The sequence below is a fragment of the Chelonia mydas genome, chromosome 8, assembly GCF_015237465.2.
Source record: "Chelonia mydas isolate rCheMyd1 chromosome 8, rCheMyd1.pri.v2, whole genome shotgun sequence".
Lineage (NCBI taxonomy): Eukaryota > Metazoa > Chordata > Testudines > Cheloniidae > Chelonia > Chelonia mydas.
In genome coordinates, this window is record NC_057854.1 from 23921718 (window position 1) to 23939476 (window position 17759).

The window sequence follows — 17759 nt, forward strand, 5'->3', positions numbered from 1 at the left end:
GGGCGACCAAAGCCTGAGCTTGCCCAAGCCCTGAATGGGGGTGGGGGGGAGCCAAAGCCTGAGTCCTACCGCTCTGAGCTGGGGGCCTATAAACTGAGCCCCACCACCCAGAACTGAAGCCCTTTGGTGTCGGCTTCAGCCCTAGGCGATGGGGCTCAGGCGTCGGCTTCAGCCCCAAGCCTCAGCAAGTCTAACGACAGCCCTGGTGACCCCATTAAAAGGGGGTTACGACTCACTTTGAGGTCCTGACCCACAGTTTGAGAACCACTGATCTAAGGGTATCAATAATACTGGAAGTCACCTACAACATTAATAAGATAAGCTCCGGATTCTTTGATCCGTCTGATATGTTCAAGCAATGGTTAGAAAGCGAAACAAACGGATATATTTTGGTCTCCCATGTTCCACACAACAATGATGAATTAATGCACCGCATTTATTTCCTCTAAAATGTAGAGGTATGCTTATTTTTGCAGAGCAAAGTAGTTTAGGACAATAAAATGACAAGTAGTTAGTATCTTACACCAAGGAAAACATCTGAAACGTATTTCAATTATTTTGCACAGTGTATAAGAGCTATCCTAAGTAAGCAGTAAGTGATGGGTATGTGTTTATTGTGAGATGAAACATGTCTCAGTGTCACATGTGCACTGTAAAGCATGAGACATGAGGTCAAGTACCTACCTTCATTATCTGAGAAGTGTAACTATTTCATAACAACCATACTCCCTTGAGTATGTTATTCCACTTAGAAAAAGTATAACTGACCTCTCGAATAAAACAGATATTAAAGGAGAGGAATTAATTGACAGGATGCATGTGGAAACATTGGGGATGGAGGATGCTAGCCAATCACAGATAGCTACAGCACCACAACAGGAGGGAGGAGAACCAGCTGCTCTACAGGGTGGAGACTGACAGCCGTCCACTTCAGGCAGTGGACAGTATTGCATCCCTCACCCAGGTCCCCCGTTCATTGAGGTGAACAGCCAGTATATTCTGGCAACAGGAAGTGAGAACAATGGCTGTGGAGGAACAGCCACCTGCCCCCAGTGCTGGGAAGCTCATGGCCACTGCACCAAAAAGGAGAAGGTATAGGGTGCTGGTGGTTGGGGCCTCCCGACAGAGGCTTCCACCTGACAACCTGACACTATGACCTGGGAGGTGTGCTGCTTGCCTGGAGCCCGCATTCAACATGTTATGGAAAGAGGCCGAGGCTCATCAACTTTCTGATCACTACCACATGCTGCTCATCCATGTGGGCACTAATGACACTTCCAAGTATGACCCTTAGGAGATCAATGGTGACTTCAGGGCTCTGTAAGTGAGGGTGAAGGAGTATGGGTTGCAGGTGGTGTTATCATCCATCTTCCCAGTTGAAGGTAAGGGCCCAAGCAGGGATGTGCATCCTAGATGTGAATCCATGACTGCACAGATGGTGTTGACGTGAGGGCTTCCGCTTCTTTGACCATGAGATGCTGTTCCCCTGCTTGGTCAGGTGAATCATGTCTCTTCCCAACAGATCTTCTTCCTGGAACAGCATCTCATGGCTGAGGAAGCCAAAGCCATGCTCTGTGGAATCCCCATTGTTGGGAGTTTTCAAAGAGGTAAGAGATGTTCTAGGCTTACTTGGTCCTGCCTCAGCACAGGGGGCTTAACTTGATAACTTCTTGAAGACCCATCCATCCCTACATTTCTAATATTTATTATTATTAGCTTCCTAAACCCATTTTATTGCCAACCAAGAAAAGGACAAACAAAAAAGGTCTGATCTTGGGATATTCCACTTTCCAGAAGAATCTTTAAAAGTCTCTCCCCTCTCTCTTCTGCTGTCACTCTTTCTGACTTACCTTCAAAAGATCATATAGTAACTTCATAGAAAGATAACCAGGGGATCTATTATAATTTGAGCACAAAGATCTATTTCAATCCCAGTTTTCTAGAGGAAAATTATCTTCTCTCCTCACACCTTTTCCCTTTAGATCCTAGAGTCTGCAGAAGTTATAAACAGAAGAAATGTTGCATTAAACCTTTGAATGAGATGGAACTGCATGTAATCTTGTGGGTATGGAAAGAAACAAACTACCCTCAGCTTTTGATAAAAAATTTCTTCCACTCAGTTAAGGGTTACATTCCATGAGAACACCCATCAGAAAGCATGTACATGATCATCTGTAGTTCTTACTTCCCCTAATCTTTCTCTCCCCCTCTGTGACCATACTCAGACATTTAAAAAACATTATATCCCCAAATAAGAACACCTTACTATATTAAACTAAAATGCTTCTCCGTTAACCCATGGTACGTAATTGGTGGGCGTGGGATCGATGGGGACATATATGCCACCCACTGCCTTCCTACTTGTGTGGGAGATGAGGGGACAGAGTAACTTGGGCTCCCACTTGTCTCCCTTCCCTGGCCTCTAACAATCTGTGCTCTAAGCTTTTCCCACCTGTTCCTGCTTCCACAGGATAACCGGAATCTAAGGAGACTGATGGGCTCCTAGCTGGAGAGGCAGGGGGAGGAAGGAAGGGTTGTTTCTGCCCACTGCTAATCTGTAGTCACTTTTGCTTTTTTCTTAGGATTGACAGGGTTTATGCTTATCACCAAATTTTATTTGAGGTCTGAAAGGTATATTTTCCCATATGGCAAAATTGGCAAACCTTGTGCGGGTTTTTTCACCTTCCATCCAGCATCCTAGAGGTCTGGTTTAGGGATTAACATTACATTTGTCACAACATTGGCAGGTTCCATTGCAGTTGGTGGGTTAAAAAAGGGTCCAGTGTGAGGTCGTTGTAACCCAATGGGTTGCATGGACATGGGCCTTGAGCATGATATTGCATGGGGAGGGGTATGCCACCGTGCCTTGCACAGCATGCAGCTCCCCTTAACTCTCCTACCTCTATAATGGATGACTCTGGCTGCCTGCTTGGGTCCCCAGACAGGCCCGGGGACATTGCCTGCATACCCTCCTCAAATTTGTAGAATCCAGGGCAACTAAGAAAGGGGGATGTCAGACTGGATGAGAAATGATCCCCAAACTCAGCCATGAGGATACACCCCAGGTGTGTGTGTGTGTGTGTGTGTGTGTGTGTGTGTGTGTGTGTGTGTGTGTGTGTGTGTGTGTGTGTGTGTGAGAGAGAGAGAGAGAGAGAGAGAGAGAGAGAGAGAGAGAGAGATCTACATTGGGCCATGATCACAGATATACTGGTCAACCACAAAAGGAGGACGGACTGTTCTGTCACCAGCTTTTCCTCTGAGCAGTATAGGCCAGCAGTAGCCTCTCTTTCTTTTATACTCCTTCTTTCACTCTGATGAAATTACAGCCTCTGGTTTAACTCAACCCATATCATTCCCCCATCAATAGGAAAATAAATAAAACACAACCAGACTGAATTTATTAAACAGTGTCCTAGCTCTGAGTAGGATGCTTTGTTTCAGATGAATCATGCTCCCATCAAAATAACTTGTCTCTGATGCACAGATTTTAATGTATCATTCAAGTTTGTTCCTCAAGGTGTGCCTAATGGATGTACTCAGCTCAGCATGAAATGAAGACATCTACTGGGTTTAAGGCAGGAAGTCTGAAAGCTTTGAGTGGACTGTGCACCTAAACCCACTGGCTAGGAGAACAATTCATTCTACCACAAAAAAAAAATGTTGTAGCAGTTAGATGTGTGTGTAAGTACGCACACATGTGAGTGCAGATATGCATGATGGATGTTACATGTTGGTCTGAAGTGTCATAAAAAGTTTCTTGACGGAATCTGGGACAACTGCATCAATCACAAATGGCACAAGTGAGTTATTCAGGTCATTCAAAGAAGTGTTGCTAAAACCTGCACACGACACCATACTTGTATGTATTCCGTATATGCCAAATATTTTACAAGGGGAAATAAACTACCTTAGGAAAGTTTTAGATAGTTTTAAAAAGGTATTATTTTTCACATTCCTCTATCTGTAAAGTCATATGCCTTAGTTACCATGAAGCCAAGGTAAAGAACTCAGAGAGACAGACACAGACTTCTACAGTTACCTGTGTGTCATACTTTTAAACTCTTACTTTAAGACCTTCCAAGATCAGAACTAAGTGCTTCTATGGCTCATTGGAAACGTCTGAAAGCTCCCTTTCACAAGAAGCTCCCTGTTTATAGCCCTGTAGTACTGCAAGGTAGCCAACTCGAAAGCTTGTGAAACGTAAATAAAAATCAGTCATGGGCCCAGGGCTGAATGATGATTCTGCCTTAGTTGGGTATATTTTTCAGTGGAAATTCCATAATGGGGGGAGAGAAAGAAGCGATTTTTAGGCAGCTTGAAGCTGCTTTGGAATGTTAGAATAAGTCTCAGAGGAGATGAATATGTAGGACAGGCGGTCAGAGATGCACGATGGTTGTCCAAAGCATGTGAAAAATTCATTGAACACATGGTCTGAAATTGATCACATGGATGTCACATCTCCATGTGTGTTTATATATATCAGAGATATATACAGATAAATAATGCATTTAATATTACTTTTTATGTTCGTTTATGTCTCTATACTGTATTATACAGTGTGTGACATAACTGCATCATTAAAGCAAAATAAGACGTCACTGATGCTTTAATTCAGTGATTAGGAAGCTGTTTTTCCCAGTTACTGTTGTTGCCATTTGAACACAATGGCTTGTTTTTACCATAAACCACAGTGTATTATGTAACACGTCTTGCATTGCTAGAAGGGAAGATGGTATGTGTCACCATTGGGTATATTTTTTATGCCCCTTGGAGCGACTGCTGTGGACTCAACTGAGATTTTACATTTACTAATGACCAGCTTTGGCATTCTCAGAAGCACCAGGCACAAAGTGAAAATTGTAGGTAAGCAGACTTCTGTTTACATTGACTCAGCAATTGCTTTTGTGCCCAAATTGATATAGGAGACCATGGAAGAGCAATACACTGCTGATAAATTTAGCTCATACCAGAAATGCTGGCTGCATCACACACTGACTCAGGAAGGGGTTTAAAAGGTTTGAATTACAACCCAGATTTTCTCTACATTTTAGAAAAAAATATTTACATTCTGCAGAGGGCCATAAAGAAGCAACTGTTTCATATCAGATGCCATGCACATCTCAGACACTTTTCAGCACGTCAATATCCCGTGTCTGATAACTCACCTACATAGCTCAAAGAGATGACCAGTTCACAAGGTGTTTGATATGAATGTCAGGCCTTTTACGAGAGAAAATCCACTGTAACTGTGATACGGTATTACTGCCAGTGCTCTTATCAGCAGGTAATTCCTCATCTTAGACAGAGCATAGAGCTGTCTAAATATCAGGCTACAAATACTCAGAACGCTCGGAACCACATGTTCAAACTGGGGGATTCAATTCAGCTTTTCATCCTTCCAGGGAAGATAAACTGAAGTCCACATTGTTTTCTGAAAGCCCAAACACAGTAAACTAAAAAAAGCTTTACAATTAAGGTTCTCTCTGTTTTGCATAACCACTAAACACTATACGGGATGTTTCAAGAACAGGTGTTTGTCTTGCAGTTTTTCACCAAATACTCCCTTTTCCTCCTGTTGCAGTGCTCTGTGCATAAGCTGTCCTTTTGGTTGTCTCACTTTCCCTGAAAAAATGGCCGCAGTCCACCCACGTACATACAATTTGTACAGAACTTTGATTTGTTTCGGAAGAAAAGTACCATTTAAAAAGTAAATGCAATGCATTCCACCTTTGTATCCGTGCATCATTTCTATGTTAAAAATGTCTATTTACACTGAGTTCCTCAGGGCAGAGACCATGTTTTCCTCTGTGGTTTTGGCAATCTCCTTTCAAGATCTCAAATATTCACTCTTCAAATATTCAGGGGGAAACTCACATCTCGGTAGCATGGAATAGGTTGGGAACAGGGGAAAGAACACTGGTTTAATGCAGAGCAGGCAGTTTCTGAATATTCCTTACTAGAGCTAAACAAAATTTTTTGACTTAAAACTTTATTTGGCAAAAACTGCAGATTTGGTGATACCAAAACATTTCATGAATTTGTGCCAATTTTCCTGAATTGTTCTGGTCAGAAAAACCTTGAACAAAATTGAAAAATAACTGAAACATTTCAATATTTTCAAAATGCAACATTTTGAATGACTTGTTTCAAACATTACTCTAATTTTATTTTTAAAAAAATTTCAAACGCTCATTCTATTTAAAATAAAGGATTTTTGTTGTTGTCGTTTTAACTTTTCAATGTGCCAATAATTCTGAAAATTTTCATTTTTGGTTTGACCCAAAACAATTTGTTTTCTGATTTTTCAGAACTGAACTGAAAAATCCAGTATTTTCATAGCTCTAATCCTGACTCCACACAGACAGGTTGTTTCAGTGAGGTCTGGACAAAATGCATTCTGTAGCTATTCTTACTGCTGCTCCAAATAGGAGCAGTATGGGCTTCCCCTATACACATGCCGCCAATGGCGCTGGCAGTATGTATTTAGGTGTATGTGGGGTTCTGGCAAGGCCTTAGCACAGCTGACTGAGTTTTCTTTGGACCACAGAGTATTGGTGAGCACATCAGCCAGGCTTTTTGCCCAGCACTCAAAGGAGAATTTAGGTCAGTAGCTTTTCCTGCTATTAATTGGGTACACTAAGGGCCGGTGAGAGTGAAAAGCTACCTGTATTTTCTGCTATTCCTTAATGCACATGCATAAGAGATGTCCGAGGATTGTGCCATAAAACATCTTTCGGAAGTAGAAATATTTACAATACAAGTGAGCAAACTATAGCACAGAAAGGTTAAGTGAACTACCAAAGCTCATGCCGTAAGTCAGTGGAAAAGAATCCAAGATCTTAAATTTTAATCTCTTGCATTGACACTTGACAACACTTCCCATCAATGGGAGTTACACAGAGAAATTCCCTCAGAGCTCATTTAAAACGTACCCCTACACCGCTCACTGTGGAGAATATCCTTACAGCCAAGACAAAAAAAAGGGCAAGAATAAGCAAAAAGCAAACAATATTTGAAAATTCTGAAGTATTTTTCTCTTTCTAAGCAATCTGTACGTTTAAATGACAAGAAACACATAAACTTTGAATTATATATGGAAAATATCTATTTTTATCAGTTTGTATTTCTGAGCTGCCATTTCCTCAAAATTTTGTAGCATATGTGACATCCTCATCATAAGCCTATAAAGAGAGATTGTACAGAAATTTTCTTTCTGTTTGTTTTATACTTCAGCAGCAACTGGGCTAAATATTTAAAACCTTATGGGAGACATTTTCAAAGGTGGTCTCTATGTGCACTTATGGAGCAATTACTTGCTTTTTGTTGGATAAGAACACAGAAATGGACAGAGATACAGTACTATAATAAGGTGGACAGATTCACTATGATATTTCAGTACAGATAATGGTTACCTGCATGATGTGATTGCAAGAATGCTAACACTGCTGTACTGAACATATTATTTTGTAATGAGATGAACAAGAATTGAAATGAACTTTAAAGCCTGTAGGTGTCATTGTGTAATTGAAATGGGTAATAGTCCAAACGCACCAGATGAAACTGGAGTAACTGCATTTGAATATATTCAGAAAAACCCATGATCAAATCCCAGATCAATCTGAATGATTTTACAGTGAAAGGCTCCTCTGTTTCAGAATAGATTTGTGTGTGGACGGCATCACTTGAAATCCAGAGTCCAGCAGATGTGCAGGAAGGTATTCTATTTATTTATTTATGTATTTAAATGAGGTGAACCAATGTTCCGTGTACTTCCTAAAACATCTGTTTGCCTCCAAGCTCCCTCTAGACTTGTGACTCATTTGCTTACACATTTGGTTCTTTTCAATCACTAGAACTGCAACACACCAATGACTGGAAGGTGGGAGGATCAACTAATCTAGGATGACACAAGGAGTTTAGCTGTTCATACAGCAGTAGCAGAGGGAGAAGGCAGAAGAGAAGAGTGATCTATCCTCTGACATCAACACTTCATTGAAAAGGAAGCTATCTCTGTTGCCATTATCCCACTGGGAAGGTGATGACCAGCTGACTTTACTCTAATGTCTCATTCTTACTACTCAGCAATGACCTGTTTATTGACTGCCAGCAGAGAGAGAGAGAGAGAGAGAGAGAGAGAGAGAGAGAGAGAGAGAAGAAGAAGAAGAAGAAGAGATGATAGAAGATAGGGAAGCTCTGAACTTACCCACCCAGGAAAGAGCTACCTGATAGTAGTAGTACAAAAGCATCACAGAAATAGAAAGCAGATTTTCAAGACATTTCAATTCTTTATGGATGAGCTGTACAAGCCATGATCACAGAAATACAATGTATGTCCACTGATCTATAAGGCAGTAGCATATATCCCATATTTCAGTCAAAAATTATGGCGCTATTTTAATTAATTGTTTTTTCTGCTTACAGTATACAGATAACAGGGCATTAATCCTACCCTTTGAACTGATACTGTAAAAATGCTTTCTTTTGCTTCTCTTGATTGATGATACCGTATGGCCTCGTATTTTACCTAATAGTGAAACTTTCCATCACAGTAATTTCTTAATCCATGTTTGCAGGAAATTAAATCGAACTCTTCCGTTGGCCCAGGACAATACATTTTTTTTTTTAGATCTGCAGCAAATTTCAATCTGGAAAATTTGACTCAAGTAGTTGTAACGGTTGGACAAATTTGCATTGTACCTGGACATGCAGACCTATCAATAATTTCAATGTGGAGCATTGATATAGGGCTTCAGAACTCCATATTAAGTATTAACATCTCTCTGACTGTTTTCCTATATGGCCCTCAAATCATAATATCTTGAAAGGCAGGTTAAATGTAGCACGCTTTATCATCTCAAATTTTACATTTTGGAACACTGAGCCGCAGACAGGGTAAGTGCCTTGCTGAAAGTTGATCCATATGATAATGACAAAGCTGAGATTGGAACTCTTGAGCACTTGGTCTTCAGTTCTCTCTTTAAACCATAAATTTTACCACCTCTCCAGCAAGGGCACACACAGAAATGCATTTTTTAGGTTATTCCATGTTTGATTTTTACTCTCCGTTGTTCATACATTTCTGTTTCAATATTTTTTTTTTCTGTGTCATATCTATCCTTTTCCACTTTGCTCACACTGGCATCAAGCTTATTTTATAAACGAGCCTTGACCTTTACCACAGCACAGCTACTGCTCCTCTTACACACAGGCAGTTGGTGCAAACTACACAAAATGAAAGGCATGACATCCTGCTGATACCATATAAACGTTCAGAGCTGGCAATATTTCTAATGGATTCTGCTGGAACATTTTCTGAAGCAGTGAGCAATATTCGAGAGGGGTGTTAGTGTGTGGGGGAGATGCCTTTCACTAAAGCATTATTCTCTGCAGGCGTAAATCCACAGACCCATTGCTGTTATACCAGTAGATAAATTGATTCACTGTTTTTCTCTCTTATTAAGTAATGTACTAGCATAGTTTGTTCAGCAATGCTTAAACACTACAAATTAACGGAGAAATCCTGGCCCATTGAAATCAATGGGAGTCCTGCTACTGACTTCAAGAGAAGGAGGATTTTACCATATATATATATATATATATATTTCCAAAAGCAAACTCAGTCACAATATTTGCTACTCAAATATTTCAGTATAAGATAAGGACTTTTTTTTTTAAAAAAAAACAACCAACCAACCACCTAAAACATCAGTAATCCGATGAAGTGAGCTGTAGCTCACGAAAGCTTATGCTCAAATAAACTGGTTAGTCTCTAAGGTGCCACTAGTACTCCTTTTCTTTTTGAGAATATAGACTAACACGGCTGCTACTCTGAAACCTGTCTTTATGCACTGTGAAGGATTTCAATGGGAATACTCACAGGGTCTAATTCAGGACAGTATCCCTATTCAGGAAAGCATTGAAGCACATGTTTAAATATAATTGAAGTGAATGGGACTTGAACACATGCTTAAAGTTAAGCCTGTTCTGAAGTGCTTTCCTGAATAGGGGAACCAGTATGTGAATTTAAATACATGTGTAAATCTTTGCAGAATTGAAGCCTAGGCAACTAATGTTCATGTATACCATAGAAACCTATATAATCAAAGCTGTTTTAGAGTGTAAATGTTTTAATGAATGCTGAACATTTCATATATTAAAAAACATTCAAATTATTTTTTGTTTGCTTGCAAATCACTCAAATTCCATTCAGAGAAAATGAAATATGTCACATTTCAGCTTCATGATGTACCACAGTTGAGTGATCTGCTATTCTACTAAAAAACAGAGCTTACCATGGAATTGCTGACACATGCTTAATTACTATGTCAAGTAACTTGTTGCCTGCGATATTGTATTTATCATATGACCATACATTGTTTTGTTCTCTGATATATTAAAATTCTCTAAAGAGCTTTCAGTGTAAACAGATTTTAAATTTTATTTCACAGCACATGTCTTAGTTGTATGGAAAGCCTGACCTTTAATAGAGAGACTAGTTATTCAATCAACACATATAATAGATGGTATTACACATGCACCAAAAGTCTAACTACAGTGTCGGTGATAAAAAAAAAAAATCAACTGTAAAGAAAAATTTAAGCCCTTGTTTAAAAATGAAAACAACCAGCAACACAGTTCAGCAGCAGAGAAGGATAAAGAAATGATAGTAATCCTCTTGCTCCTCATATGAACTACAACAACACATTTGAGTGAGACTTTTAAAGCTGAAATTTGTCCATCAAAACACAAAATAAATTCCTCTAATCCTTGTGCCACAAATTACTAATCCATCTGGAAAGCTAAATGTGTTGTGTGTGTTTATAAGGATCTAAATATCATCAGACAGAAAGGCAACTAGGTTAGCAACATGTACCCATAAAGAAATAAAAACGTCTGAAACAGTTTGACCATACAGTAAGCAGGATTTACAAAAGTACTTACAACTCTCAATCTCCAGTGTGCAGTTTTGTTCATCCAGCGGGTATCTTCGTAGGTCCATCATACAAGCAGCTGTTGTTGTAATTCTAGAAGAGAAGCATATATGAGGGCCATTGTTGTTGTGTGTGATTCACATCTGTGATTAAATGGAGTTGAAACAACAGAGAATGGATTCTGCATGATAAGCAATTTTGCCTCTTTGCTTATTACTAAGATATTGCATGTGCTGGCTTTTTGTAAGGGTTTTGTACTACTAATCTAGTTTATGGAAGCAAACTGATATGCCAATTTGGTGGACAAGTGGACAGTTTATTATATTTATATGTCCCCCATCACCATAGTATCTCAAAGCCTCACAGTCTTCAATCTAGTTATGCTGACAACACACCTGTGAAATAAGGCAATATTATTATCCCCATTTTACAGATGGGGAACTGAGGCAGATAAAGAATAAGGGTATATCTACCCTGGGGGGGGGGAAGGTATATTCTTAACTCAGGTTAGCTACCCCATGTTACCTAACATGGGTTAAAATAGCAGTGAAGACATGGTGACAACTTTTAACTCAGGTTGGCAGCTCATATTCAACTCCATTCTCTCCTGTAGGCTGTTCCATGAGCTGCTAACCTGAGATGCTGTGTCTTCACTGACATTTTAACCAAAATTAAGAACACACCTTTTGTTCCAGTATATTCACTTGTACCTAACCTGCCTAAGGTCACACAGGAAGTCTGTGGCAGAGCAGTGAATTGAATGCAGATCTCCCAAGTCTTAGGCTAGTACCCTAACCACTGGACCCTGCCTCCTCTCAAGTGGAGTGCTATTCGCTGCCTTGAGAGGTACCATGGTTTCATTCCCAGCTCTGATTTCTCATTTTCCTGATGACAGTAACCAGCTGGACTATGAGTCAGACAGATGTTCAACAAATTCTCTTTGCTCACCAACTGGGTGATCCTATGAATTTCCTTAGTGACACTGAATAGTGCCAAATGAGTGTGTGTAAAACATGCTTTGCATAAAAGACAATTAACAAATAATACTTATTCTGCACAATTGCATATACAACTCAATTCTCCATTCTCTCTTACACTCAATAATACTGTGCAACTGAAGGCTTATTTTAGTGGTGCATCCTCAGCAGCAGCACGACAAATATTTTCAGGACTGTTTTTACAAAATATTTAGAACATATTTGTGCCTTGACATTACATTAACATGCGTCAACTGTGCCTTTTAGATGTTGTTAGAAACATCTGTACCATCAAAAAATCTTTTACTGCTAGATTTCAGGGAGGAATAGATCTGAGCTGAATGTGAACCAATGCACAGAGCACAGCAGCAATATTTTAATAATTGTGTTCCTCTCAAATCTTTCTCTTGTGTAGGCAAAATTAATTTTTGGTCTTTCTCCCCCCACCCTCAAACCACACAATGTTCTATAGAACTCCACTGCACTTGAAAAATAGTACATTTTGGAATTTTCCAGTCTACATATGAAACAGCTATGTTCTATTCTCCCTCTAACTTGGGATGTGGGAACCCTACGGGATTAGTTTTCAGATTGATAAACATTTCCCTGAGATGCACATAACTTCTTTTCTCTGACACAGTACTGACCCTCAGTACATGCTTTAATATTCGCAGGGAGAAGGAATAGGAAAGGGCATGAGGCCTAAACTTCCTCCCGTTGGACTCTTCTTCAAGACCTAAGAAACCCCTCCATTGCTGGCCCCATTTTTCCATCTCTAAACATCATGGCCTACTCCCAGTCCCAATGTCTTATGTAGAAGCAAGAACCATACCAGTGCCTGGAGAGAACCAAATGTCACCCAAGACGCTTTAGCAATCCTCTGAGTGGGCAAATACAGCCTCTGGGGCCACCTCCCCAGCACCCTTTTTGATATCATAGCCCCAGAAATAGAGTTGCCTGAGCACGACAGAGATGATAAAAGGAGCAAAAGGAAGCTCAACTACATAAACTCTGAAATTGAGACCCTCATTACATGTGAATGAGCCCTTCAAGCATGAACTGCTGGGCGAGGACTCAACATAAAGCAGAGGCTGTTATGCCAGGCTGTAAACTGGATAAACGTTGTGGGGCCAATAGCTGGGTTGCAGCCGCTATGGTATGCTCATCCCAACAGCAAACACCAACTTTGCATCCCATATAGCCATCAGCTTAATGGAATAGATATGTTTTGTGTTTCTTTAGGCTTCCTTTTCACCATTTGATCTCTCTTGAAGTACCTTCCACAATGTGTGCAATGTATAATGCCTAGTTCAGGTGGGACGGGACATTCTCCATGACCCAGAATTCCTGCATAATTTGGTACTGGGACTGCCTATCCATAGGGGACCAGATGTGGTCCACTGCGATACTGCAGCCTCATACTGGTGCTGTCACACACCTCCTAATTACTACAGTGACCCCCTCACTTTAGGTTTGCACCAGCCTCTTTATAATGCCTACCTTTGCCTCTCCTACTCACACTCTAATCCTGACACTTTTCCTTTTCTCTACACTGATCCTATAAACACTCACCACATCTCCTCTGTCTGTCTCCTTCAAATCTGTGCACACGGAAAGTGTGGGAGGTGGGTCTTTCATCTATGTATTGTCTATCTTCTGGGGAGACAGACTTCAAGCTCAACGCTGCTTGAGCACCTTAATATACACTTCCTGAGTTAGCCATGCCTCTGGCACCTGGAGCAGCTCTCCAGCACTCCTGGCCCCTTTCAAAATTACTAGGGGGGCATCCGTTCTCCAGGACCATGCCCCTGGCCCACTGGTCAGACAATTCAGGAATAAAGAAGCAGCATCTTTGAAAATTACCTTCATACTAAACTCTCTCTTTAACCTCTGGATGGGCACCCAAAGAGCTATTCTGCACCTGCCCGAAGGGGAAAGAAGAAGAGAGACAGAAGACAGCTGTTGACTCCCATGAAGGGGGAACTCCCGGAAGTAGAAGGGGTAAGCAACTGAAGAAAATACCTGTCTAGACATTGAGGATTATTATAGGTTGAGCAGGAAGCACCATCTGTATTTAAGATTGTCCAACACTTTCCATTATAAGACTATTTCCTGTGGCTATTAACTTTGCCATTCAGGCTAAAAGTGTCAATTCTGGGTGCCTGCCTCAGGCTGGTTACGTTGGGGAAAGTTTCAGCAGAAATGTTTCAGCTGTTTCCAAGAATGAGACCAAGGGCAGAAATGTTGTTTTGCACAGGTTAAAAATATAAAACAAACCCTATAACTGTTTGGCTGAGAAGTTCTAGCACCTTCAGGCTTTACAGAAGGGATTTGAAATTTGGCAGGAGGTTCGTTCTTGTGTCAGGGAAGCGACCAACATTGGTCAGATAAGTTATTGATAAAAAAAATCAGTTCACACATGTTCAGTATAGACTTATTAGCATTTGGCAGCTAAATTTTCTGAAGATTCTGTCAGCCCTGAGCATGCGTCATCCTCTCACAACTCCTATGTGCCGATCAACCTGTAGGTGTGCTATCCCCAGCAACTTTAATTCTGGTATTTCTTCATTTTGAGTGCTTGACTTTGAAACCTTAACACCGTTTTAATGTAGTGTGTATGTTTGTGTAAGTATGTAATTACTACTTAGAATACAAGAGCACCCAGAGGCATCAGTCAGGATCAAAGCCCCACATATAATGCTGTATGAACACAAAGAAAGTCTCTTGCTTCCTCAGAAATGGGAGTAAGAAAGAGTAGTTGGTAGTGAGTAGGGTAGGGCCTTAATCAAACCTAAACAGTTTAGGATGATTTATTTCAACCCAGATAGTTTGTTCATTCCTATCCACAGTGAAAATCAATGGAAAAAATTATCTGTCCTTTTCTCTTGTCCTACTCTCCCCCATGATTTTATCTTGACTTTTATATTCTTTTACTCTGGTTGAAAATACTGATAAGGGAAGACCTAGTCACCTCTAACATCTTCAAAAGAGTTACTTATTTTAAAGTACCGGTAATGCATATAAAAGTTAACACCTTCAAATAGTGACTGCACCACATTCTTCAATGTTCTAGATACATGGATATCTACCCTATGCCTTTTTAGAGAGAAAAACCAATACCTCGTCATGACAAGAGAAAGGAACATTTGAAATGGACACACAACCTTTCCCCAAAACAATGATATTCCTCTTCCATAAATGCACTGAAAAGATTATTTAGTTCTAAGTTATTTATGACAACTGACATGCATAAATCATGAAAAATACTTTGCAGAGCAGAGCCCTGAGAAATGACCATTGAAAAGGAAGCTTAAAAATACCCACAGTTTTCTGACTCTATACTACACTCATGAGAGGCACGTTGTTCTTGAAGAAATACTGTATGAAAGGAAATAACACAGAAGCTGTCTGCTATTCTGATTTTTGATCTAATTTTAATGAAATAGAAGCCTTTTGATATTCCATTTTATGAGCCTGCTAACAATGAAAATCAGTCTTCAGCAACCTTCTTCATGGTGTATGTTTCTGATGTGAACCACTGCAGTGTATCAGAAGGCATCACTTTCTTCTACTTATTTTTGTTTAAGTTAAATTGACTCAATAAAACATATAATGAAACATAAAACCTCAAAAGGAAACTGTACATTTCAAAACAGGCACAGTTAGGTTCCAAATAATACTACAGTTATGGAATGAATTATATATTGCAATGCATACAGAACAGACATATTAGATAGGCAGGCTATAGTCTCAGAAAGGCAATTATGCATGTGTACAGCTGGTACAGCATGAGTGTTGAAGGTCCTCCTTCCCCTTTGCACCATCTATGCAAGGGCCGGTCACAACTACAACCCACTGTGCTTGAGGAAGGGCACAAACTGCTTCCCAAAGATGGTGGGAAGGAAAAGTGGACACAGATTACTCCCTCTTTTTCCTGGCCCTTGGTACAGGACAGCTACACGGGGGGAAACAGGCCATACCCTTCCAAAAGGATGAACAACCTGTGTAGTTCTTCTAGCAGCTGCTTCAGGAGCAACTGTGTCAGCCAGAAGACCAATCCCTGTGCAAGTTGCACATGGGGTGTTGCAAACCCACACAACCCCCTACTCAAGTTGGCGGCAAAGGCCGCAACGTGGCTCTTCGATTCTAACATACATCACAAACTAGTAATAATACAGAAAATAATAATATCTAATGGATGCTGTTATGGCAGAGTTACAGTACTTATTGTTTCTCAATGTCATTCAAACAAAGCACAGCTACTCAGTTTTGTCAGCACTGCAAACTCCACCTGGTATCAGAAATGTAAACTGGGGTCTTAATAGTTCTGATGTCACCAATAATAAAGGTACTTACTGGAGGATAGGTGAACAATTCTGTTGATGTGTGAAGTAGGCCAACACCCTTCCCTACAGCTGTATTGCCTCTGCGGGGCAAATCAAAGTAAAAAATAGGGGGAACTTATTTTGGCTCCTAAGTAAGTAGATATGACTGAATACACACAGGGAACAGAGCAGCTGAGTAAGGCAATGTATGAGTATTTCTGGAGAACTGTCTAAGGCATTCCTAGCTATCATGCTTGCTTGAAGGCTGATCCAGCTCCTATTTAAGCCAAGGGCATAATCTATCCCAGAGGAAAGTAAGAAGGCCAAATTCTTCCCTCAGATGCATACACACAACTCTCACTGAAGACAGTAGCAGAATCTGGCTCTTAATTAGCAATCCCACTATCAATTCACAAAAGCTTTGATGTAAATTATGTTCTGCAGCTGATTATGTCCCTTTATCACTATCATTATCAGACTCCTCTGCACACGATGAGTAAGAGTCACTGGCTCTTCCCCTATCTGAATTAGTTATCTAAGCCATGTACTGTAGCTATGCTCAGCGTTCACTTCAGCTCCTTGGAAACAGACCTGCTGTGTGACAGTTGGAAATGTTGGCAGCAGCAGGCAGAAGACCCAATTACAAGTACGTGGAAATCTGGAGACAAAACTGCATTGTGATTAATCTCTCTCCTGCACAGGAATATCAGCTTTAAAGAGACATGATCAAGGTTGTTAGAAATATTTGATCTATCTTTAAATCAAAATATACCTCTTTACAAGTTAACTATAAGTGGCAAAGCCCAAAGAATTCTGTTTTCTCCTTCCCTCTCCAGTAAGAAATGTCATAAATGCTTCCCCCTTATAGTCTCAGGGTAGAGGGTAGCTTTAGCAGAGAATCTATAATAGTGACATTTCTAATAATATATTGGTAAAGCAGAATGTTCTGTAACTAACTACCAAGATTTTTGGAGTGCAAATGCTTTTTTGCACAGAGAGCTTCTTAATACATTTTTGTAGAGAAAACTAGCATCTGGAGTTATTGATGGTAAACTGAGAGAGGCAATGACATTCCTAGATTATCACAGAATTTATAATTTCATCCAATTTCAACCCAACACTGCTACAGAGGTTTCATGGACATCCTGGCCTATGTAGTCACATAGGAAATGGTCGAGTCCCCTTTGGCCACCAAACAACATTTAGACATGTTATGTTGTCTGATTCTACCTGTATAATTTTTGTATGTGGGAACTGGGCTCCGAGGGGACTCATTCGGTTTGATAAAGCTGGGGGTGTGACAGTCTCTGGCTTCTTTACGAAGCGGCAAAAGCAATGTTGAAGGAGCTGATAGGCCCCAAGCTGACATCTCTCTGGTTGAACTTTGGAAAGGAACTCAGGAAAGAAGAGGTACCTCATCTAACCATGGAGTTCCCCACCCAAATGGCGATACGAAGGGTAAAGGAACTGTCACAGTTCTACTGGGGTATGGATAAAAAATGGGAAACAGGAGCATTGAACCCTTA

At 40.3% G+C, this 17759-nt stretch overlaps 1 protein-coding gene across 4 annotated transcripts in view; it reads right to left on the bottom strand.

Moving 5' to 3' along the window:
* Window positions 1-17759, bottom strand: part of GABRB2 (gamma-aminobutyric acid type A receptor subunit beta2) — a 248337-nt gene that overhangs the window by 92295 nt on the left and 138283 nt on the right. For all 4 annotated transcript variants that reach the window (XM_043520968.1, XM_007071441.4, XM_037907450.2 and 1 more), the window contains one exon: window positions 10942-11024. In XM_043520968.1, the coding sequence (XP_043376903.1) occupies window positions 10942-11024 (83 nt within the window). The remainder of the gene's footprint in view (window positions 1-10941; window positions 11025-17759) is intronic.